General features: G+C 32.8%; 1 protein-coding gene across 1 annotated transcript in view; it reads left to right on the top strand.

Moving 5' to 3' along the window:
- Nucleotides 1-9,455, top strand: part of LOC140433666 (uncharacterized) — an 86,818-nt gene extending 77,363 nt beyond the window's left edge. The window contains exon 14 of the mRNA XM_072521646.1: nt 767-9,455. Coding sequence (XP_072377747.1) covers nt 767-928 — 162 coding nt within the window. The 3' untranslated portion in view covers nt 929-9,455. The remainder of the gene's footprint in view (nt 1-766) is intronic.
- Nucleotides 9,456-25,492: the final 16,037 nt, after the last annotated feature.

The raw sequence follows: 25,492 nt of genomic DNA, 5'->3' as shown, positions 1-25,492 counted from the left end.
ATAGGAACTTTCTTTTCATGAGGAAGGAAACAGAGGTTTCCAGAGATTTATTAAACAATATAAGAAACGGCATTACAGGGGTACAGACACACTTTTTAATAAAAAATTGGGCACTCCATCTGGGCTAGCAATAAGCTCATTTATGCCATTAAAAGTATCGGTCATGGTAATTTTAAAAATTACCATGGACACAACGAACGTCTCGAAGATGGTAGATGGAACAAAGAAGTCGGAAACTGGCGACCGTACGATGCGAAGAGACCAAGAGGAAGACCTCAAATGCGCTGGAGCGACGATATCAAAAGAGTCGCAGGACCAATGTGGAAACGCCTAGCACACAACAGGGATGAATGGCGAGAAATGGGAGAGGCCTTTATTCGACAATTCGGATAGAAAAAGGGCTATAAAAAAAAATTAAAAATATTTAAATTTTAAAAATACAGAAAACACAGTATGAAGCTTCGCGCTAGTCTACTGTACCGCCTAATGTACCATCTTTTTGTTTTATTAAAACCTGTGTTAGGAAGTTTTTGTTTTACTGAAATGCACTTTCGTTGAAGCGGATATTTTATTCTCTAATATATAATTATTTGATGTTTATGTTGTGGTTTGATACACACAAGTTAATACAGTTACATTATTTTCGTTGTGACTTAGTATTATGACTTAGATATACTAAGCATAACACACATACTGCTACATACATTTTAAACCATAGTAAAATCTTTAAAATGTTACAAATATATTTTTCTACTTTCTTCTTCAGCGATCCAGTGGATCCATCCACGACAACAGTATGTCAAATCTATACGACAGTTGGCGATCCGAATGGAACGGTTACTACTACAATGCCTACTACGGTAATCCAGGAAGTAGCCACAGCGGCTACAATGGAAGAAGAAGATCGGATTATGACACAAACTTCTAAAAATTATTGTACTACAATTTTAAGTTTTGAAACTGCCAAGAGAGTAATTTTTATTATTTTCTATCGTTTTAGATCGAAAACATGACGTAACAAATATGACGATTTAAAATGTATATCTAATTTTATAAGCCGATGGCATTAAGAAGTAAAATTGGACACACATAATATATAGTTTTACTTTTTGCCTTTACAAAAAATTTGACAATTTTAGGAAATATTATAGTTTTTAGTTTAATCAAACTTAAGTGCAGGTGTGGATTGGTTTGAATGTCAAAATCGTTTCATGTAGATAGGTAGTTCTATAAGACACTATTTTTTACATCTCTGTAGTTTGTACTTTAGTTGTATTTCACCTCTGCCAATGTATTGTAATATTGCTTTAAAATTATTTACTTTTACGAGCTATCTCATGTTTTTAAAATAGTTACCGCTCCATTATTGGTATTTTATGTACCAGCTGGGAGGAAGAGAAGCTGAGAAGCGGATCATGGGTGATATTCTTAACAAAGTATCATACCGTGATCGGCGCAGGAAGAGGTACGTGCTGTGGTGATCGGTGTCAAATGAAGGATGTCAAAATCGTTCAGGTTGAACATGAGAATCTGCACTTCGTGATCTCTTTGATGCTGGGACATGAAAACACCTTACTCCGGGAATCTCATGTCCCCTGGAGCTGGGATTTACTTTGTTGTATGTGTGTAGCAATATATTATATGTATATTTTTCTGCTTATTCCATCTTCTAAATGGCAATTGTAGCTTTGGAAACTGCTGCAGGATGCGGCATTATTCCATCTAGAGCTGGGTATTTTATTTTTTCATATACTCTTTAATTTATACTGTATCTTTACTCTTGTATTCATGATTTTTTTACAAGGATCGTATAACCGATAGCAGTGGCTATAGTTTATTTATCAAAAACTAAAATACATATGGCAGAAAAAGTAACACAAATAAATTCAAAACTATCCACACTGACACTTCCAGAAGTATTGAGTGGCATTTATGCGAAAAATATATCTTATGATAATTGAACTTTAAAAAAAGTTGTTTTTATAAAATATTTACAATGTCAACAATGTAATATTTAATTGTCATTAACGTAGCTAATTAATAGATGTTGCTCAATTTTTTACGTCCCCCCTAAGCCTTCTCCGTTTTTTCTTATAAAGACAAACGATCTAGGTAAAGTTTAGAGAAATGTGAGAATTCGAAGTACTTATTAAAGTATAACTTCTGACATTTTTGGTTATTAAAAGTATATAATAACAATAAGTTGGATATACTAAAAACGAATTGGCGCAGTCAGTAGTATATTTAATATAAATAAATGTACTACGTCCTGCGTTCGCCGTTTCTACTATATGCAATAGATATGTTCATGAGAGCGTTACGCTTTCTAATATTGATATCCGGTAATAATAAACAATGCTATGTATGGGATTAAGGAAAACAGTCAGTGATTAAGTGAAAAATCATGGAATGATCATATTAATAGGATGCTTAATGATTATCTTGACAAAAATAATAAGAAGAAGAAACCAAACGTATCTAGAATAATAATCAGCAACCTTCTAGTTAGATTAACGCTAATATAAACGCTGATCATGACAATACAGAAAAAAAGATAAAATAAATTCAGAAAATTAACACAACCTTCATTGGTGATAACCAATGTCATCTTCGCTGGAATTTAGCCATCGTCAAGGTTTTCTCAGAAAATCCATTGGCCCTTAATTCATTCTGGTTTTAATTGATATTATCTTAGACAAAGAACTTTTGACGAATAACCGCTTCATACGAATGCCTTCTCCCTCAAGCAGGAGTGGTAAATTTCGCTAACTCAGCTTTGTGATCAGCTCAATGCAGTACCCTAAATCTGCTTTATTTAAACAAATCCTTCTTTCAGGTTTTAGTCATAAATTTGAATGTTCCCCATAGCAGTACAACTGCAGTACAAGTATTTGAAAGCACAACTAATATCTAGTAACCAAAAATGGCATATATGTTAAACAAATCGATAAACCCAGGGCACATAACATTTTTTTACTTTTTAAACAGTTTATTATATTTTAAACTATCATATTACTAACATTATCAAAATGTCGTGACCTGGAGTTGTTTTAATTAAGCAAAAGCTCATAGAGAGACATGTTATGACATCTCTTAATTGCATATAAAGCTTGCTTTTATTTAAAAAATGGTCGATGTAACGTTAGGAGCGAGTTAGGTCTCAACAAATACTTCATAAAAAAACGTCTTTTCCGACAGAAACGTTCTTCGATTAGGACCATACCAGTTATGGTTTTTAATTTTTCATAATTGCTGGTAAGATATTTGGGCGGTGAATAGGTACAATTTTTATAAGATTAACAAAAGAATAAGTTATTGGTCCTAATTTGTAAGTTCACGTTTATAGAAATATTCCAAACTCGATAAGAGCTATTGATTGAGTTGACCCATTACTTAATATTACTAACTTAATTAATATCTTTTCATAAAATTAGTTATAGGTCATCAAAATTGTCATTAATGTCAATCGATAGTTCTTGGTCTATAAGATTTAGCCAATATTTAAAAATATATGGAAAATATCCAGTCGACTAAACAAAGCTATAATTCTTACCCTAACAATTGTTTATAAAATAAATAATATTATATTTTTCATAATACATATTATATTTTACTTTTATTGCCAATTTTCTAACTAATTTTCGGTAATTACGGTTCTATTTCCTTTTGAAGGTATCTTTTCCTTAAATTTGTTAAAATCCTGTTTTTCTATTTTATATTTTGTTCATTTATTCTGCTCCATATCGTTTGTAGAGCTAAATTTATAAAAGTTTTGGTTTCTCTAGGTAAAAATTGCAGCAAAAGATTTTCTTAGAAAAAGAAAAATTAACGGAAACAGACAAAAAAGAAATTTTTGAAAAAAATACAGGAAACATTCAGTGGAAAGAAAAAAAAAACAGAACAATTCTTTAAAATTCTCGCTAGAAAGGGATATGATTTTTACGAATAACGGTAAGAGATGTGGATTTGTAAGAGGACAAACAATAGATACACTTGAAATACCACAGATAATACAAAACGAATCCATGTAAGCAACATAAAGCAGACTAAAAGAAGATCTAATATAACTGAAAAATAGAGAGACCCCGAGGAAAGTTAGAATGGCAAACAAACTTTTAAAAAATCGTGAACCACAGCGTATACAACAATTATATTTAACAAGATATTAAAATTATCAAGAATATCGAAGAAATCGAGAATCTGCATTAATTCTTCTCTTTGGAAAACGCGATAAAATAACCCAAATAAATGCAGAAAAATAAATCTATTAGGTACCATTCTATAACCCTTACCGAAAGTAATAAGTAAGATGACTACAACTCTTAATATATCAGATGATATATTGATGATGATGATGATGATGATAATGATGATGATGATGATGATGATGATGATGATGATGATCAGACGAACAATAATCCTAATGTTTCAATAAGTACACCAAAAGGTATACGTAAACAAATAAACAATACGTAAACAAACATCCAAAGCAACGTGAGTACTTTTTATAGTGATAAAGTATTTAAAAACTATAAAAGAGAAGGTCCTAATATAAGCCCCCATTTTATTTTTTTCAAATATTTTTCTCTCTTTCATGATAGTTATATGAATTTGCAGATATACTTAGATTTAACATTTATTAATAATACTGAACAGATATTTATGTAAAAAAAAATTAGAAAAAACATATAGTAAATATAATTTACAAAATTTGGGGCAAATTTTAAAATTGCTTGGTTTGTTAAAAATATGGAACCCTTAGAAAAATTAAACAAAAATGATTTATTTAAACCAAAGACAACATAGTTTAGTAACTTAATTAGTAAAACAGCAATAAATAAATTATTTCCAAAAATCGCAAACGTAAGTGTCTTTCTCAGCTCCTGAACATAGTTCATGTGCTCACAAGTTACACATAAGCCATTAAATCCAAAGTTCTCCCTTTCTGTCTGCTTGAAATCGCCCCTCACAAAATATGCATTCTGCATCTTAGTCGTCTATTGTGTCTTGCCCGACTCTCTCTAGATCAACATCATCTACTGGAAAAAATTGTTCAGATGCTGCGGAACTACCTTCACTGCCGTTTTCGGATATTTTTGATTTCTTCTGGAATTTTTTCGGCAATTTTGAACCCTCGTTTAATGAATTTCCAAGTGCTTTTCTTTTTTACGTTACGTCTTTTGCTTGGAGTTTTAGAGAGAGAATCTTGTAAGTTAGTTTTGTGGGGAGAGGAGGTAATTATTTGTGATTTGGAACATTTTCCTTCATGAGTGGAGGTTTCTTAAAGATTGGTTTAGGGGATATGTCAAAATGGTGACACAAAGGAGAACTCTCCCTGGAGTATGATTTCGATGATTCAATGGACTCTTTGTCAATAAATTTGGAGCAAGGAGGTTGTGGGCAGGTAGAGAACTAGCTGCTCCTTTCGGGAACGATGTTGGTTGGTTGGTTGGTTGGTTGGTTTTTGGATTTCTGAATTGGGGCTTCCTAAATCCACTTTATTTTTGGGTACAATAACGTTTAGTGATATCATGTTACACGTTTTTTCGGTTTCATATTTTTCGTCTATGATGACTGCGTCAGAAAAAAATGTTATGGTCAAAGAATAGACTATCGTTACCCTAAATCCATTTATGACAATTCTCCCCGACTGTGTCCTTTCCTTTCCTGACAATTCGGATAAGTTAAATTGTGTAAAAGCGCGTTGATGTACACGAATCAAATTTCTTATTTCCTTGTTGTAGTACGTCTTGATCCTGCCCATACAGGTTTTATTAAGAGATTGAAAGTTATGTGTGGAATGAGGAGCTAGGGAGATTGTAGAAACAAATTTTTAACTAGCCAAATCAATCACTTCCAAATTGTACGTGTAGCTATAATGGCCATCAAGTACTAGAAGAACTGGGGACTCTTTTATTGGTTTCACAAAATTTATAAAATGTTTCATCCATTCTGTAAACAAGTTCTCTTATAACCAATCACTTGGGTGAACCGCATATATTGACCCAGGTGGAGCGTCATGCAGTAAGTGGTCATTTCGATTGCTTCAGGGAAAAATCAACATAGGCAGAACAAATTGATCACCAGCACTCATTGCTATAATTAAAGTTACAAGGCAACCACGTTCAGTAGATGTTATTGATGCAGTTTGTCGTTTTCCTTTTCTTTTTATAACTTGTGCAATTTTGCTCTGGACAATAATTAACAATCTAGTTTCATTCATATTGAGTTTCATTCATAACTTTATACGAAGAAAAATTATGTTCTTATATTCGGTTTCCAAGTTGTTAAAAAACTCCTTTAAATTTGTTTTGTTGAATCCCAGAACTCTTAAAAAAGAAGTTGCAGTGAATCTTCGAAGTGATAGGAAAGTATTATGGGGTCTTAAGAAAGCGCCAGTCAGCTTCTTCTTGCAATATTATTTTTAAATTGATGAGTCAATGCATTTTTTCTAGCTAATGTGTAGGCCACTCTGCGAATGGTTTTTTGTGTTAGACCAAAATATGCAGCTTTTATTGCTGAAATGTACTGAACCGACTATACTTTGATCTATTTTCCTAATACTGTTTTTCTTTCACGTGAAATTGAAATTATTTCCTCTATATTTGAGCCTTGAGTCTTCTGAATTTTCAGGAATCTTCGTAAAGATCTTGATACGTTGAAACTTTTACTGACATTTTTCAAACCCATTATTTTATTGCTAACAACCTCCATAGCTTTTTGCATGTCTTCAGGCCTCCATTTTTTCTTGTTTTTTATCTGATATTTGGGTTTGCTTCAAGGCATGGCTGACCTGGAAAAAAAGACGCAACTGGTGATTAATCGAAACATAGTTTACTGGTCCAAATACGGCCCATATTTGTAACCCGTAGATGCTCACATTTGCAACCAATAGGAGCCTATATTAGCCACATTCTACGTGACCACAATATGATGACAATTTTTTATAGGATTGTGTATAGGACTGAGATATAGCATTGAGCCGAGATGCATATAGTATTCTAAAAGGTAATCGTAACATATCACGCTTGAATAAATATTTTTATCAAATACAACAAAATCGAAACAAATCCGATAATTACAACTTACCGTGAATAAATACCAGAAATCTTTAGAATACAACAACCTTGCTCTGACATACAACTAGTTAGAAAACAAATTCGGGAGCTCGGTAAATTAACCAACTCTTCGCATTCTTAACTTGAGCCTATTTTTAAAAGATGGTGCTACCTGTTACGTCCAATTTTTAATGGCTACCCATATTAACCACAGGGCTCATATTAGGACCTTCTCCATTACTGTTGATATTATTTACTTTGTTTTTAAGAAACGTACATTTTTTTTCTTTTTTTTTTTCATCTTCATTGATTTTATTTACATTTATTTTACGAAACTTTATTCTAATTTTTGAAGGTAATAATATTACTCTATTATTTCAAATATATATATTATAGTTTATTTATTATAAGCATCTGTTAGTGGCTTTAGCATGACATGATTGGCATTTAAATTTAATATTCTACAAATGTGCCAAATATTTGAAATTAGAATGACCCTTAGCCAAAATACTGATAGAAAGATTTCTAGAGTAGAGTCCAAATAAATACCGAACTGATTTTGTAATAAATATTTTACATTTTTGAAAAAATTAGGCAAGTAGGTAGTTAGAAAAAGTATTTTATATCTTATGACCCTGAAGACATCTGAGCAGTAATAGTAATAATACGTCACCTAACGCAACTATTCTAAAAATATACAGTTTTTTCTGTATATATACATCATATATTGTATTATTAAAACAGCGAAACTAGATCTTCATTTTTCAGGAAAAAGTCAACAAGTTCTCATTTTGTGAGGATTATTTTGTTTCAGGTTTGAGATTAAATCAGTCGGAGTCGGAACCTAAACAATGCTTATTGAGTGCTTTAAATACTAATATGCTCTTGAGGAAAACATTATTGTTCACTGCTTATGCAAGTGAGTCTACAGGGTTATGAGATTCTGAGATATCAATATCCATTCCATTTAAGCAATACACGACATTCAATTCCATTTTTCATTCACTAATATCTATAAACGATTATAATTCTGTAAAAATTTTAAATAACGGCTAAATTATTGGTAAGATGTATTAAAAACGGCTGTACGACATATACAGGTTAGGTATGACCAGGTTTTTCTAGTCAAGCAGCCTGCTAACAACGTTTTTACTAACGTTGTATAGTGTTTCGGCTGTGATTCCACCTATCAAGACTTCTAAATATAAAATATTCGATAGGTATTATGGCATGACATCGATTTTTAGCTATTTAGATTCCATATAAAGATAGTGGGCAAATCAACAAGTAGGTATCATATAAGAAAATATGATTCCCGACATTTAGGTTATGATTCTGTATGAGGCATTTTTACAAACTACGAATAGCTAGCTCTCCCATAAATTAATATGAAGATATCTAAGATTAAAAAATACGTTTACCTTCTTTGTAGCCATATATATTTAACTGGTTTATCAGCAACTTGAGGCGCTGCGCTGGTTCCTATAAACTTCAAACAAAAATCTGCTACAATTACATAATGATTTCTAAAATTTCGTTTTATTTGAAATATAAATGTTAGAAAAAGTAATCGCTAAAACAAAACTAATTTCTTTGAATATCAAGTTTTTTCTCCGTGTTGTCTTAACGTGATCATTAAGACACCATAATTAGCCGTATTTCTATTTTAACATTTTACGCCTTTTAAAATATAAAGACTTATTTTTTTTTATAATAAAACTTATATTATTTATCAATAAGTTTTATGTCAAACGCACAATTTTGTTATTTGATCAATTTCACAAGAAGTTTTTATATTTTATTTTTATCTTTTTTTAATTGGGATATACAGCCTATGACTGATAATTTTCCCTTATTGGCTTCATTCGTCGATCTATTCTCATAACCCTCAGATCTTAACATTTTATTCTTTATGTCGAAACTACCTAGTTTTTAAAATATTCTAACTGTGCAGAATGGTATATCTACCACTTGATTGATTTACCTATTGTCCTCTAAATGTCAACGCATGCGCACTATTCAGTAGCCGAACTGTACTTGGCAATTCATTTAAACAGCACAACTTGCAAAAAATTTATGTGTCAAAAAAGTATTAGCTCTGCCCGCTGATGATTTTCAAATTGTTTTGACAGATATGTATATCTCAGAAGGACTTGTACTGTTTGTCAAAGTTCGCAAAGGCGGGCACGGTTAGTTACAATTTACCCAAAATACTTATATAAGTTGAATGTTATATGTGTACATACCTGTAAATATACCATAAAATTATGTCTATTTTCCCATTATGTAAGATGTAGGATTACATTTACCTCTTACTGTTAATAAATTAAATTATTCTAAATGTAAGTTACATATGTATAAGGTGTTAAAACAATAAATAAAGATGATTTGAAAGTATTTTTTCTATTACTTCATTTCCTATACAAAAATAGGTATTCAATCATAAGTGGTACCTGAATCTAGTCCTTTTCGTACTTCCTTTTATCCATCAGATTATTCATTAAACGAAGTTACTTCAATCTGGTATTGATTTTCTGCGCTAGTAGAATGACCAATGCAGAAGTTATAAGGAAAATACCCAGTCACAATGAGTTCAGACTGCTTACCTCGGTTATATCATGCGCCACACTGAGTACGACAGCTACAACTAATTTTGAAAGAAAAGGAGAAATATAGGTCGATAGAAGAAATCGTACCGAGAAATATAAGAGATTGGATGAACACCAAAGGAAAAACCTAATACACCCAGCCCAAGATAAAGATAAATTTCCCATATTGGTGGCTAACCTCAACAGAGATGGCACATAGGAGGATAGAGCAAATTATATGGCTTTTATTGACTGGGGGCTCCTTATTACGCTGTCTCTTTCCGAGTAGGTGATCCAAATGGAAATTGCAGTTTTGAAAACTGCAATATGACACATTTATGCAGATGAGCGGTCAAACCACCTGTTTAGGTCCTAAATTCTGACAACTTTCTATTGACCTTTTACTTAGGTGCTGTAAAACTTCGTCGTTTGTGATCTCTTGAATCCGTAAGTATCCCCCGGTATATATACATTTCAAAGGCCTCTACATCGTAGCATCTGAGCATTTAAGTTCTGAGATTTAGACTAAGGTCTAATCTAGTGAAAAATACCTTAATGCTTAAAAATGTTCAGTTTTATCGTTTAAATGTTTCTTGTTTGTTTAATTCTTGCTATTTTTTTTTGTTATACTCACTGTTGGTGTTAGCTATACTCGGTTTACTGATCCCAGTCCGAACTGTCCAGTAAATATAGTAATTATTTTTTGGCTACGTTCGTCAAATTTTGACTTCGACTGGAACTGGCTCTAAGTTAATATAATACCTAGGTAATGTAATCCATAGACACATAATACAAATAGACTGAGTGTTGCAATACTGGCCCTTTCAAACCTGGTCCATTAGAAAGAGATGCAGAGATTGCTTTGTGTCGGTTTTCTCTGTCGCACTGGGGGAACGGGTCTGTATTGTAGCGCCCAGTCTAATTGTATTATATGTCTATGATATAATCCGTGCTCGTACATAACCATGTATTTTAAAATTAAAAAAATATATTTTCATGCAATTTATTAACAAATCAAAGTGAATCGGTTAAGAAAAAGCTTTAGATGTTGATTTTTGAAATTTTATAGTCTTCTTTAGATTAATATTTATAAATGGAAAGTCTATAATAGAAATTAATGAATAAGTATACACTTCCATTATATACGATTATTTTTGTTTTTGTCAGTAAATAATAGTTAGTAATAATAATGTCAAAAATAGGAATTTTTGTGCTAAGTTAATCAACTACGCATAATAAAACATATTTATAGCAAAATGTCAAGAATCGAACAAGCAAGGAAAGCATTTATGAGCATGAAAACATTTTTTACAAGATCAGACCTTAGTCTGTAGCTTAGAATCCTAATGATCAGATGTTACGTTTTTTTCTGTCTTACTGTATGGCTATGAAAGTTGGACAATGGACTCTGAAATAGAAAAAGGAATAGATGCCTTTGAGATGTATATATATAGACGAATGTTGAGAATTCCATGTGTACAAAGAGTTACTAATGTTGAGGTACTTCGTCGCCAGTGTAAACAAAAAGAATTACTAAGAGTAATCAAAGAGATGAAAATACAATATTTGGGTCATGTGTTGAGAGGCGAAAGATACGAATTACTTCAAGTTATACTGGAAGGAAAAGTACAGGGCAAAAGATCAGTAGGAAGACGCCAGAACTCGTGGCTGAAAGACCTGAGGAGATGGTTCGACCGCTCATCCGCAGATAGCAAAATGCCGAAATCATTCACATGCCTGTCCTTGTGATCACACGAAATAAAATTTAAGTAAAAGTCATATAGCGTTATTTAAAAAATAATTGTGGCGTTTGGAATTTTAGAATAAATATTAATATTTTATTCGCAAAAATGACAGTTAAAGTTTTGGTGGGAGCGTTTTTGACAGTTTAAGATTTGGCGAGAGCGTTAAGTTCATTTTCAAAAATTTGAGTAACAGTATGTCGCACTTAAAGTTTTACTAATTGCGTAGCGCGTAGTTGCTAGGAACTGGCATAAATATTATCGGAGTACACAGCACCCATTTTTTATGTACCAACTATCGTTGATTGAATATCCGAATTCAATCACCGGGACTATGAATATAATTTTTTATTATATTGTAAGAAATTTTCTACATATAAAACGTTTCAAAAAGAAATGTTACTTATAAACAAATACTATATTAGCGTTGTATTTTAAATTATTTATATTCTAATTTTAAATGAAAAAGACAGTAAAGATTCCATTTCACGTACAAATCGTCTATGTATCTGTTTATACGTATTTCGCTTTAATAAAGCTCATCAGAACAGTTATTCATAGGCGTTCTCAACGTGAAAAATAGATCTTTCCTGTCTTAAGAAGCAACAATAAAATGGCTTCGAAACGGACGCAATAGCGACATCTGATATTAAATCCGTAAAATAGTTTCGAAACACAATTCAGATCTTCTTCTTCTTAAAGTGCCTATCCGTTCCGGATGTTGGCGATCATCACAGCTATCTTTACTTTATTTATTGCAGCGCGGAACAGTTCAGTGGTAGTCGTGTTATACCACTTTCGTAAATTTTGAAGCCAGGAAATGCGTCTTCTTCTTCAATTCAGATAACTGCCTTAATCTGAGCCTTCTATAAATTTTATTCGGATCTACTCTGTAAACGTACAAGAAACCAATCCGCTAACGATTTCTGCTTAGTTGAGGAGACATGTCGTGGAATGCAAATTTTAGATTCTCCATGTCTCTATTAACATCTTTATCAACGTCTGGCTATGCCTTGCAATTTATAGAAGGCTCAGATTAAGGCAGTTGTCTGAATTGTGTTTCGAAACTATTTTACGGATTCTAATTTTACTTTACAGAATATTTACCTATGTCATCAATTTATTATTATAGCTGTGACATTTATACAAGTATGGCTAAACCAGTACAGAACTAAATTAACTTTAAGTTTATATATTACTTTCCAGATGTCATACTACGCAGAGGATATGTATATATAATATAAAATACATAAAATACATACATCAACATCAATACCAATTAAAAGATAATTCTGAATTGGTTCAGTCATAAGTATAGATGACACAAATAAAATAATATTGAATTTATTAATTAAATATGGTTAAAACGAAACCATACTTTAATAAATAAAATTTATTTTTAAATCGAAGCTTCTGTATTGGCGTAGTATTAATTTTTTTCTCTACAGTAAAATGCTGAGGCGAGCGTAACGGAACTAGCGTCACGAGAAGGCGGTAGGTAAGGCCCATTCGCTCAACTCGGGCATATTTTGACAGATTCATAGCTGGAAACCTACAACACAAAAGTTTCTAACTCACAGTATTAACAGCTTAAATAACCTTTTATTACAGACTTCTTTCATTGAAAAAAGAAGAATTATTATAAATAGTGGAAGTGTATACTAAACCCATAAAATTTTGGGTAGTATATATTTAAAAAATATATTTCAGTTGTTATAATTTAACAATACTATTTATTATATGGTGCAAATAAATAAATATTGATTGTCGGTAATTCGTAAAGTTCCATTTTATTTACTATTTAGTTTATTTACTATTAATAGTGGCTGTGAGTACGTGTGTTTGGTTGTATAGTAACTTCCAGCCATTTCTAGTCTGTCAAAAAGTAACTAACTTCGCAAAAAAATAATTACTAAATTCACTAGATAGTTCGGACTGGGAATAGCGAACCGACTTTTATAAAAACTGCAATAATATATTGTGATATATGTATGTGTGATAGTGCATAATAATGGTTTCTTGTTCTCAACGTAGTTGCAGTAGCAGAAGCAATGTTAATAAAAAATCTTCAGGAATAACGTTTCTGATGTTAGTATACAAATATGTAAACAAAGTAATATCCGGTACTTCAGAGAATAAATTAATAGTATTCATAAAAATCTTATAAGTAAGGTAGATCGTACTATTCTTGAGAACACTCAAATATCTTCATCCTAAACATCTTAAAATGTCTTATTAACTACTGCAATATAATTATTTTTATTTCTACACAGTATTTCTATTGTGATATTTGGCAGATATTCAATTTTGTTTTTTTGATAACTTTTCTAACTTTGTTAATTGAACTAAATTTTTAAGTGTCAGTTAATTTGTAGTTATCAGATATATAAGTTGTAAAACGAACGTATTTCTTTTATTTCATACCGTATATTCATTATACCCGTTAAAATATTATCTATAGTATTATCTATTTCAGATACAACTTGTTATTTGAGTGTATTAATTTATCCTTATGTATAATATGTCGTGTTTTTAGTGTTTACTGCGGGATAAATAAATCATAATTTATTAAAAATATATTGCACTTTTGTAGATTATGATTAAATTTTCTGATTAACTATGATAGTCATATTTGTAGAGTAGTTTTAATATTATTGAGTCCGGCCTTGATCCCACCGAAATATTGGCATGATCGTTAGCCACTCCTACTGACGCCGTTTTTAATACACACGTTAATGTGCTCATAGCGTCTCCATAGATTCTAACTCGATGCAATTCCCAAATAATTGGCATATTGGGAGAGTCTAATAATATTTTTACATATGTTTATAATAAGAGGGTAATTTGGATTCTATGGCCTCTTAAATAGCTGGCTATAATAAATGCATCCTAAACACAACTAATAAATATTATTAGTTGTGTTTAGGAGGCATTTATTATTATTCTCCATTTATTATCCATAACTTGTTTCATTTAGTTCGTATAAGTCTATTATAAAGCGTTTTTGTAAAGCACCCTTGTCCGGATAACACTTTAATTGCAATCGAACGAAGGTGGCATTTTTACATAAATTGGTAACACGTATTTATAACAGTTGCGGTATTGACACTTCAGATTTGTTTATTTACGATTATTATTTACGATTAATTAAACTCTGTTCTTTTCTAAACAAAATTAGTGTGATTTAATTCCTAAATGTCACATAAGAAGTTAAAAAGTTGTAAAGAAGCTTAAAATTGACATATTTTAACTGTGAGTTCTCTCTCAAGCCGTAAAAACTAATACTCACCACCACCAAAAATAATCACCACCCAAAAAACGTACTAGGCCTAAGAAAGTTGTCAATACTGAAATAATAAATACAAACGCAATTCGTAATACAATTTACTGTATGCATGAACGAAGTAAGTATACTTTTCGTTAGATATCATAAAGTGTATTAAGTTAAACAGATTTGTTAACACGATATCAAATTTAATTCTGTTTAGAAGAACATGTGACTTGGCCTCTTTTTGGACTTAATTAAAGGAAAAAGAACTGTTTGTGGTTGTCGTATGTCACTCAGTATTGTACTGAAAAACATTGGTTTTAAATGGCTAAAAAATAATCCAAGGCTGATGGAATAGATCTATATGTGCTCAGGCAAGGTAAGAGTAAAAGAAGTGTAAAATCTATTAAAACTGATGGAAAAAGGTAATATGTTTACTCATTTTGAAAAAGTGAAGGTGTTGAAATAAAATTCCTAGATACTGTAATGTATCCTAGATACATTATTCTGCATGCTGGAAATAAAAATGCCTTCATTGGGAATGCAGAGGCTATATATTCCTTTAAATCGGTTTTAATGGACTACCATGGGGAAATGAATTGGGCAATTTTTTATGGTGGTTTGAAAATTAACTATTAAAAAGTTTGTCTGAACCATCCCTAATTATACTTAATGGATAATGCTCCATACTGTAGCATGTTGTTAGAGAAAGCACCAAACATGTCTTCAACCAAAACTGGTTAACTAAAAGATTGGTTAACTAACAACAAACTGCCTTTTCAAAGGTTAAGCGCCAAGGATTTTTCACCAAAATGTTCCCCTGGACCAAAGCAATGTTAAACAAAATTTTAACATTTAATCCGCATTCAAATCGAATCCCCATCATTTCAACCATTTGTTGTTAACAGTTTTAAAAAAAAAATAGAGCGGTCACCGGTGTCCGCTTTGGCCCGACGCGAACTACGTATGGACACCGGTGTCCGCGATAGCCCACCGGAGAGGTTCAAAACGAGCGGACACCATATTCATCGAGGTGTCCGATGACGCGACGAAAGGAAATTGCACATTTTCTAGGTTTACTGGGCTACATGGGAATAGTGCGAATGATTTCCACTCGGGATTATTCGTCAACGAAGTAGATGTTCAAAAATAATGTTGCTCCTAATATTATGAGCCGCAACCGATTTGAGCTACTTCTGAAAATGTGGCACTTCTCAGATAACTCTAAGTGCCCAGAAGGAGACCGACTGTATAATGTACAACCCCTTATAGACCAAATCATAAGCAACTATCAAAAAATATTTACACCAGCGAAAACATTTTGCATCGATGAAACCATAATACCGCTTCAGGGACGTTTACTCTTCAAACAGTATAATCATACAAGTGCCATAAATATGGCATTAAAATATTTAAATTATGTACTCAGAATGGTTATACGTGGAACCTAAGTGCAAGTTGCAAGCAAAGAGAAGCAAGATAAATTAGCAGCATCTACCAGTGCAGTGCTAAAATTGTCGCGAGGTCTTTTAGGGTTTGGTAGAATTTGTGTATCTGATAACTGGTATACAAGCCGTCAATTAGCGCACATACTTTGGGATAACAACACCCGTTGTCTCGGAACTTTGCGAAATAATCGCAAGGGTAATCCAGCCGAAGTAATAAATAAAAAAGCTTAAAAAAGGTGAAGTAATTGCCAAAAAAAAATGAAAGAGGAATATGTGTCCTCAAGTGGCAAAAAAGATGTTTTGGTTTTATCCATCTCCCACAACGCTGAAATGGTCCACCTTCAAAGTCGGGAAAATAATATTCAAAAACCGAAAGTGGTAATTGATTACAATTCAGGTAAAAGCTCCATTAATTTATCTGATCAGATGTCGAGTTACAGTACGGCGCTGCGACGAACTGTCAGCTGGCACCCTAGTTGTCGACCATTTTTTCTCAAGCAAACTTATATCATCATACTAAGAAAAAAAATGAGCTTTAATTTGATATAACAAACATGCACATACATCATGATCAGCGTATTTTATTTAAAAAATAAATGAACAAAATAAAAATGTTGTCAAAAATTAATTACTATTAATTGAATCGAGAATTACCGACCAATATTTCTATCAACCTATCGAGCAGGCTGGATTCAGAAAACATTTTAGTATAATAGACCATTTTCACACCGTAAAAACACTGATAGAAAAATACACCAAGTATAATGTTCCAATTCATATGGCGTTCGTCGATTTCCATAAAGCATTCGATTCCATCGAATTATGGGCATTGCTTGAACCTCTAGCAAATGTACGTATAGATTCAAGATACACTAACATAATTAAAAACATATATGAAAATGCCACCATGCAAATAAAGCTGAACGAAAGCACAAAAACTAATCCCATAAGACTACAACGTTACCCTTGCTCTAGAAGACATTTTTAAGAAACTAGAATGGAACAACAAGGGCATCAACGTCGACGGATTATACTTAAACCATAATTTTAATAGCCGATAATATCCAAGAACTAAATGGTATGTTACAACAATTAAATACAGTTTCAGGAGCAGTAGGCTTAAAAATGAACTACAGTAAAAAAAAATACTGAGCCGAGACCAGACAAATATAACAATACAAAATCATACCATAGAAAATGTTGAACATTATGTATATCTAGGTCATGTCATCAAACTAGGAAAACCAAATCAAGATGCTGAAATGAAAAGAAGAACACAACTGGCATGGGGCGCTTTCGGCAAACTAGCATATATCTTGAAAAATTCCTCCATTCCTGTAAACTTAAAGAAAAAGGTGTATAACACATGCATACTACCAGTTTGTAGCTATGGCTTGGAGACAGTAGCCCTTACCAAAAAGCTGCTAAAAAATTAGAAACAACGCAAAGAGCAATGGAACGAATCATGCTTGGAATATCACTGAGAGACAAGATTAGAAACACCGAGATAAGACGTATCACGAAGATTAGGGATATTGTGGAAGAAATTACAAAAATGAAATGGCGCTGGGCAGGTCACGTAGCCCTATATAATGACAACAGATGGACACGGACAACGTGGATGTAAAAATAAAGTTGTGTTTTTCATCGTATTTTGCAACACACTGTGGAATTTATTAAAAAGAAGCGCCACTTGGTATTAATATTTTAAGATAAATTCATCCTTTCCCAAGATTTTTGTAAAAAAATTATCTCGATATCTCCATCGTCAAAGATTATACAGAACTTCAAATGCAAGCAGTTTTTATTAACATTTACATACATACTTTATTGACATTTAATACAAATAAAGCCTAAGAAAACATAATCTAAATAATCTTTAATATTTCCACCTCTAAATCTAATTACTTCTTCATAGCGATGAGGCATACTTAAAATCAAGCGGCGGATTTGGTATTGATCAATTGCATCCCGAACTTCTCTCACCATAACTTCTATGTCGTCAAGAGAGACAGGTGGGGGTTATCGGCTCCTGAGTTGGCGATCAATAATATCCCAAAAATTCTTTATGGGATTGAGATCAGGTCTGCAAGGTTTCCAGTTCATGGTTTGTTTTCCAACCTCGTCCAACTAATTACGGACCACACGTGCAACGTGTGGTCGAGCGTTATTATGCATTAAAAGAAAATTATTTCCTATGTAAGGAGCAAAGGGAACTACATGGTTAAACAAAATGTCTGTAATATACCTTTCACTTGTTAAGCAACCTCTTCGTAAAGCAACAAGGTCCGTTCGCGCTGTGGGAGATATTCCTCCCCAAACCATTACAGATCCTCCATTGAATAAAGTAATGAGTCGTATATTGCACTGTGCGTAGCGTTCTCTTAGCCGTCGAATAACTCTCACACGTCTTTCTGAGCTATATAAGCAATATCTCGATTCATCAGTGAACAACACGTGCTCTCAGTCATCAACATTCCAGTCAAGGTGCTCTCTGGCAAATTGTAATCTACTTCTACGGTGATTTACGTTTAAAACTGGAGCTCTGAATAGTCTCCTTATATGCAGATATTGTTCAGCAGACGCCTTTGTATAGTGTTTCTACTAATTTGAACATTATGAACATTTGCCACTTGTATTTGTAAATGTCTCATTGTGAGAAAACGTTCTCTTGTGGCACGACTGATCTTGTCGTGGTGTTGTGAGTCTTCCTCTTCCTTGTCCACGCCGTCTCATATGGTCGTTTATTTCTCGAAAACGTTGAATGACTAGTGATATTGTAGTATGAGATACATTGATTTCTTAACATTAATCCTATGCCACGATAATCTAACCCTACATCAGCTAAAGTAATTGCCTGAACACATTCATCTCTGCTCAGATTTCTTGAAATACGGTCCATATCAACTAACTAAAATACGCAAAACAGAAAAAACAATTGTTTGAAATGTAAACAATATTACATACTGAACACTGATCTTTCTTAGGTTTGAAAAATGCAATGTTGAATTGTGAGTTTAGAGTATCCCTGTAGTGTCTAACTGTAGCGACGGCATAAAATTTTTTGAGTTTTGCATATTCCACGTACATTCGGTGCATTACAGATATGTTTAAGCCCTCTTCTAAGTACATGCGTTTTGAGTTCTTGCTTGAGAATGAAAATCTCACTGCCTGGTATGATCTCCAAGTTTCCAAAATTCGTCTTAGTATTACTTGTCTTGTTTCAAAATTTAATATTCTATTATCTGCTACTATCCTTACAAGGAACCTTCAACTTCTTTGCAGATATAAACCTATCTTTGTGGTTCTTATGTTCCAGACCGCTAATAAGTTCTCTTTTGACGTTTTTGTCAATCCATTCGTTCTCATTTCTAACTCGTTTACTTCCTATCTTAACCTTTTCTGTCACTTTTCGCTTTCTTTTTGATCATAGTCTGTCCAATGACACATTACTTCTCTTGTTATCAGATAGATTCAAATTTTCGTTTTCGGCTTTTACCAAAAGATATCAACTGCCGTGTCATCCACAAATTGTAAAAAATTACTATTGGTTAGTTCATTTTAGCATGTCACTGCAGTAAAGATTATACAATAGAGGAGACACCGGCGAACCCTGTGGAACTCCTTGTTCCATTGAAAATCATTGGGAATATGTGCCATTCATTTTGACTATACACCTACGGCTTTTAAGAAAATCATCAACAATTAATGGTAGGGGAGCAGTTCAACCTATGAAGTTTGAATAATATTCCTTTATGCCAAACGTAGTTAAAAGTTTTCTTGATATCCAAAAAAACTTTGGCAGTCTTCAGTCCTTGTAATTTTGCTGCCTATACATGAGATGTACTATTGAAAGAGGATGGATGGTTATGATTTTTCCTTAAATGCAAACTGGTATGTTGGAATATGCTGGACTTCTGTGTATATTTTAAATGAGTTTAATTTTTGTCACTTTGTTGATGACTTTATCAAGTGATTTATACCAAATATATACAGGGTGTCCAGAAACTCTCCTGACAAACGAAGACCAGATCTTCTTCAGTTAATTTTAAGACAATTTAACCCAATTGGCCTAGTCCGAAAATGCTTCCTAAAGGAGCTAGAGCTCTTTAAAGATCACGCCTTGTAATTAGTTTTTGTTAAATATCTGCAGAACGCTTCTCCTTAGAAAAACAAAAACTGGTACGATTATTTATCCTCCCGAGTTGAATCGATTTTATTAATTGAGAATTTCTAGTACCGATCATAGACGTCCCTTTTGGGTAGGTAAACGGTTATTTAACGAATAACTTTTTTGTCTTTACCTTTTAAGCATTTGTGATGCTAGATTATAAAATTTTCAATTATTCTAGTACTAAGGGTACTTTACTCTAAGTCGATAGGATACACCGTTTTCTACAAAAATCGATTTGAAAATTTTTCGTTTTTTCGTCATGAAAGTTAAATTAATATTTTTTGCACTAGTTGGCCGTGGACGATATCAACCAATCGCTAGGATTGGTTGATATTACCAATGATGCCAAGTTTTACAAAAGTTAAGATTATCAGAATATATTTTCTTTTAATAAATTAAAAAATTAATTTTTTTCTTTTAATTCCTTGGTTGCGAAATGAGTATATCTAAAAATAGTTTATACTAAGTAGATAATATATTTTTACTTATAGATTAAAAATAAATTATACTAAAAATCGAAAATTATTTTGAAGATTGACTCGGAAAAAAAAAATAATATGACAACGTCAAATTAGGGATTTGTCCCTATGACTGTGAATATCTCATGACTTCAAGTAAATATGTAAATAGACCGGTCCATATTTATTTATACGTCCATGGTCAACACACTTGTGATCACTGGGGCGGTGGCGCGGTGAAGGAATGGAGGGGGAAAGGAAGGGGGTGGGGTGGGTATTGCTTTGTTATTGAGAGGCGCAGCCGCGAACTAGGATGACTCGCCCGTCACCTTCCTCCTGCCTGATTCCGTGCAAGACTCATCACAGCACAGCTCACAAGTCACAACTGCTTGTACGGGCGCTTACTATCTGCTTACGTACGAGTCACTCGCAAACAAAGCATAGCATAATATTGATCCTACCTACAATTTTTTTTAACTAAAACTTGTAGTTTTAAAAGCGTTCCCTTGCGTTCCGGCACTCTTGGGAGGTAAGGGAACGCCGTTCCCTTGCGTTCCCACTGAAATTAACCACTGCGAGGACCTATCAACAGAAGTATAGCCTACGTTTTTCATTGTCAAATTTTGGACAGTTCGCGAAGTTTACCTTTTAGTTTTTTACTTTGTGGCATTTAAATATAACAATTTCAATTCAACAAAAATGTTTTTACTAATGAGAAATACGCTGATGTTTTAGTTTATGGCGAAATGATGTATAACACGCTTGAGCAGCACAACGGAAATATCCTGAAAAATTTTCCAATCGTGATTTCACGTACTCAACATGTACAGCTCTTCATCAACGATTAAGATAAACAGGTTCAGTGATCCCAACAAATAATGTAACAAGGCGATATGATGATGTAACAGCAGCAAGTGAAGACGTTGTTTTAATGGAAGTTGGGGAAAATCCAGAAATTAGCGTTCGAAGACTATCTGCCAAGTATCCCACAATTTCAAAATCTTCAGTAAGAAATATCTTACACAACGAAAATTTATATTCTTTTCATTTTACAAAGCACTGATGCTGTTACAAGCACTACGACAAGGAGATTTTCCTGCTCGTGAAGAATTCGCTAGATGGTTACAAAATCAGAAAAATCAAAATAAAGATTTTTTCAAATACATTTTGTTTTGCGACTAAGCTACGTTCACAAAAAATGGAAATTTTAATGTGCATAAAGTACAATATTACTCGTAAGTATGTTTGTGACAATCCCCACTTTGTTCAAGAGGTTAATCATCAGCATAGGTTTCGCATAAACGTCTGGACATGAGTAGTTAACGATTTTCTATTAGGCCTGTGAAATTGCCTGCTCGTTTAAATGCTGCTGATTACTTACATTTAATGCAAAATGTTTAACCTAATTCGTTAGATGGTGTGCCTTTAAATATTCTGCCAAACTACAGGAATGTACGAGACTTTCTTCATAATAACTACGAAGACCACCGGATTGGAAGAGGCTGTCCAGTTGCTTGACCAGCAAGGTCGCCATATTTTAATCCTTGCGATTATTGTGTTTATTCCGTTCCGATACAACATCGTGCACAACTCTGGCTAATGATACAAGATGCTTGCAACTAATTTATAAATAACTTTGGAATTTTTGCAAGAATTCAGTGTTCTCCAAGCAAAAGGTCAAATATATGCATAGGGACTAATGGTCATCAACATCGAGCATATTTTGTAACTATCTACTTTTGATACTTGTTCTTTTGTTTAGGTACCTATTAATTTAACTTTCATAGCGAAAAAACGAAAAATTTTCAAATCAATTGTTCTAGAAAACCGTGTATCCTACTGACTTAAAATAAGAGTACCTTTTAGTACTAGAATACCTAAAAATTTAACAATCTACTATAACGAATGCTCAAAAGATAAAAACAAAAAATTTATGCGTTAAAATAACCGTTGACCTACCCAAAACGGACGCCTATGACCGGTACTAGAAATCCGCAATTGATGGCATCGATCCAACTCTGGATAATAAATAATCATACCAGTTTTCGTTTTTCTAACTAAAAGCGTTATAGAGTTATTAAAAAGAACTAATTACAAGGCGCCATCTTCGTAGAGCTCTAGCTCCCTTATGAAGCATTTTCGGACTAGGTGAATTGGGTTAATTTTTTTTTTTTAATTATCAGAGGAATCTCCAATCTTCGTTTGTCAGGAGAGTTTCTAGACACTCTGTATTTGCTATAACTATGATGAATAAAAATAGTCCATAAATCATCAATTAAAGTAATTTCTTACTTTTAAAAGGAAGAAATTATGGGAGGGAGACAGAGAAAATTAATAAACATAATGTTCAGTGACACTTGTATTTTTTCCAAAAAAAATAATAAATAAACAACAATTGGTTCATACAAATTGTTTGATTCGTAAAATTTTAACAAATAAAATTTACAATACACACCCCTTGAGACATTCATTTTACTTTTATTTATCAAATACATAACAAATTACAAAATGCATACACCACATCTCCAAAGCCAGCTGAAGGTGCAATCACTTTTCAGCTTCTCTTAGAAATTGTTTCAACTGAAACTAATATGTATTTCAAAAGTCAGTGCAAAAAGAGAATTTAACAAATAAATACTTTAAATACTGTTTTAGTACTTGAAATAATAATGACTTCAGTATAATGGTTAAACAATAGCTAGCCAAAAATAATTTATTGAGTGAATACTTTGTGTTACCATTCTTAATATTAACTAAATGCATTCCAAATTGACCGATTATTTTATCAATTAACACATTGTAGGGTCCATTTGTCAGTAAAAGAAATTATTCTTTTTTTTCTACCAATTTTTATTGCCATCATAACTGTTTAAATTATTAATTTTTGGTAAGGTACCCCGGGGCAACACCATGGCAAAATGGAGTTTTGGCCTCTCAAAAAAGAAATTTTGTTAGCTATTGGAGAATATGTGTCAGAAAATAACATAAAAACTCCATTTAAAGATTCAATACCGGGAGATGATTATTTTTTAAGTTTCAAGCGCCGATATGGACTTTGTCAAAAGAAGCCACAATTAGTTGAAGTGGCCCGTAAAAAAAGTATAGATCCATTTGTAATTGCAGAGTACTTTGACTTGGTGAAAGAAATCACTTCGAATATGCCCCCCGAGAGGATTTATAATCTAGATGAAACCAGTTTCTGCCTAGATCCTAGTCGTGTAAAAGTAGTAGGTGAAAAAGGAAAAGCCGCTCATCGAGTTACAACTGGTCCTGGCAAAGAAAACTTTTCTGTCTTAATGGGTGGCAATGCTACAGGAGAAAAATTACCACCCCTTATTATTTTCAAAGGAAAAAATCTTTGGGATGCATGGCTAGCAAAAAAAGATGACGAGTATCCAGGAATTACATATGGAGCAACAATAAACGGATGGATGGAAACGGAAACATTTTCTAATTATATTGAACATACGTTCCTTCCGAATATTCCTAAAGAGAGACCCGTTGTTCTGATCTATGACGGCCACTCTGCACACACCAAAAGCCCTTATAGAAACTGCTTTAAGGGAAGACATAATTATTTTAAAACTATTGCCACATACTAGCCATCTCCTACAGCCAATGGATTTGGCTGTGTTCAAGCTTAAATAAATGTACGATGAAGCTCTTATAAAGTGGCAAAGAAGAAATTACGGTACAAAGTTACCGAAATCTATATTTTCATATATAATTTCACAAGTATGGAAGGAGCTGAGTTCAAACCATATTAGAAGTGGTTTTAGTAAGGCCGGTATTTACCCATTCTGTAATACAGTGATTATTGTTGAAAAATTTGAACCTGAGGCTTTCAAAAGATTTCAATATCATAACTCTAAGGAGGCATCATTAGTGAGAAATAGGAATGACCCTGGTGATACCCCTCAACAAGAAGAAATGTCCGAAAATACCAGTGGCAGCCAAGCAACACACTTGGTCAGAAGTATTGTGATAGAAGACAAACAGTATCTTCAAAATGATAATCAGAATCATGCATTAAAAAGGCTTCCTGAAATAAATTCCTTTGAATCTATTTTACTTGAACATGTCAAACAATCCCCATCAAACCAGCAAAAGCGTAAGAAAATCTGTTCTGGTGCTGAGATCATAACACACACTGACTATAACAAGACAAAAATACCGTAAAATCCAATAAAACGGAAAGGAAAAGGATAAAGAAGAAGGAAACACAATCTGACAGCAGTGATGATGATCAAGCTTTCATTGAGATGAGATCAGATTCCGACGACGATATTGATATATTAAGGGTTCCAACTCCTCCCATCAAAGAAGAGTTACATCGTGAGGCTATGCCCGATGATTTCGTATCAATGAAATTTCCAGTTAAAGGAGGCTCAAATTATATTTATTATGTCGCTAAAATTTTGCAGTGTTTTGATACTGAAGTTAAAGTTAGTTGTCTTCGAAAATGCATAAAAAATGACGGAAAATATTATTTTCCTAACGTATCAGACATATCAGTCGCATTTAAGTTCCAAATTGAATTTGTATTGCCAAAACCATTAAGTTTTTCCCAACTTACAAAAAGGCAACACGCTTTAATTTCGTTTCCTATTTCTCTAAATCACTATATGTTCGCTAATAACCATATTTTTTAAAACTTTTATTACAAATGTATTCAGAAATGGTTTTTTATTATTTCTACTTGCCCCAGAATGATTTGTATTGAATTCAATATATAAATTTGGAAAGGTTTCCACTT

The sequence above is a fragment of the Diabrotica undecimpunctata genome, chromosome 2 (genome assembly GCF_040954645.1).
Source record: "Diabrotica undecimpunctata isolate CICGRU chromosome 2, icDiaUnde3, whole genome shotgun sequence".
Lineage (NCBI taxonomy): Eukaryota > Metazoa > Arthropoda > Insecta > Coleoptera > Chrysomelidae > Diabrotica > Diabrotica undecimpunctata.
This window is presented reverse-complemented; position numbering and strand designations above follow the sequence as displayed.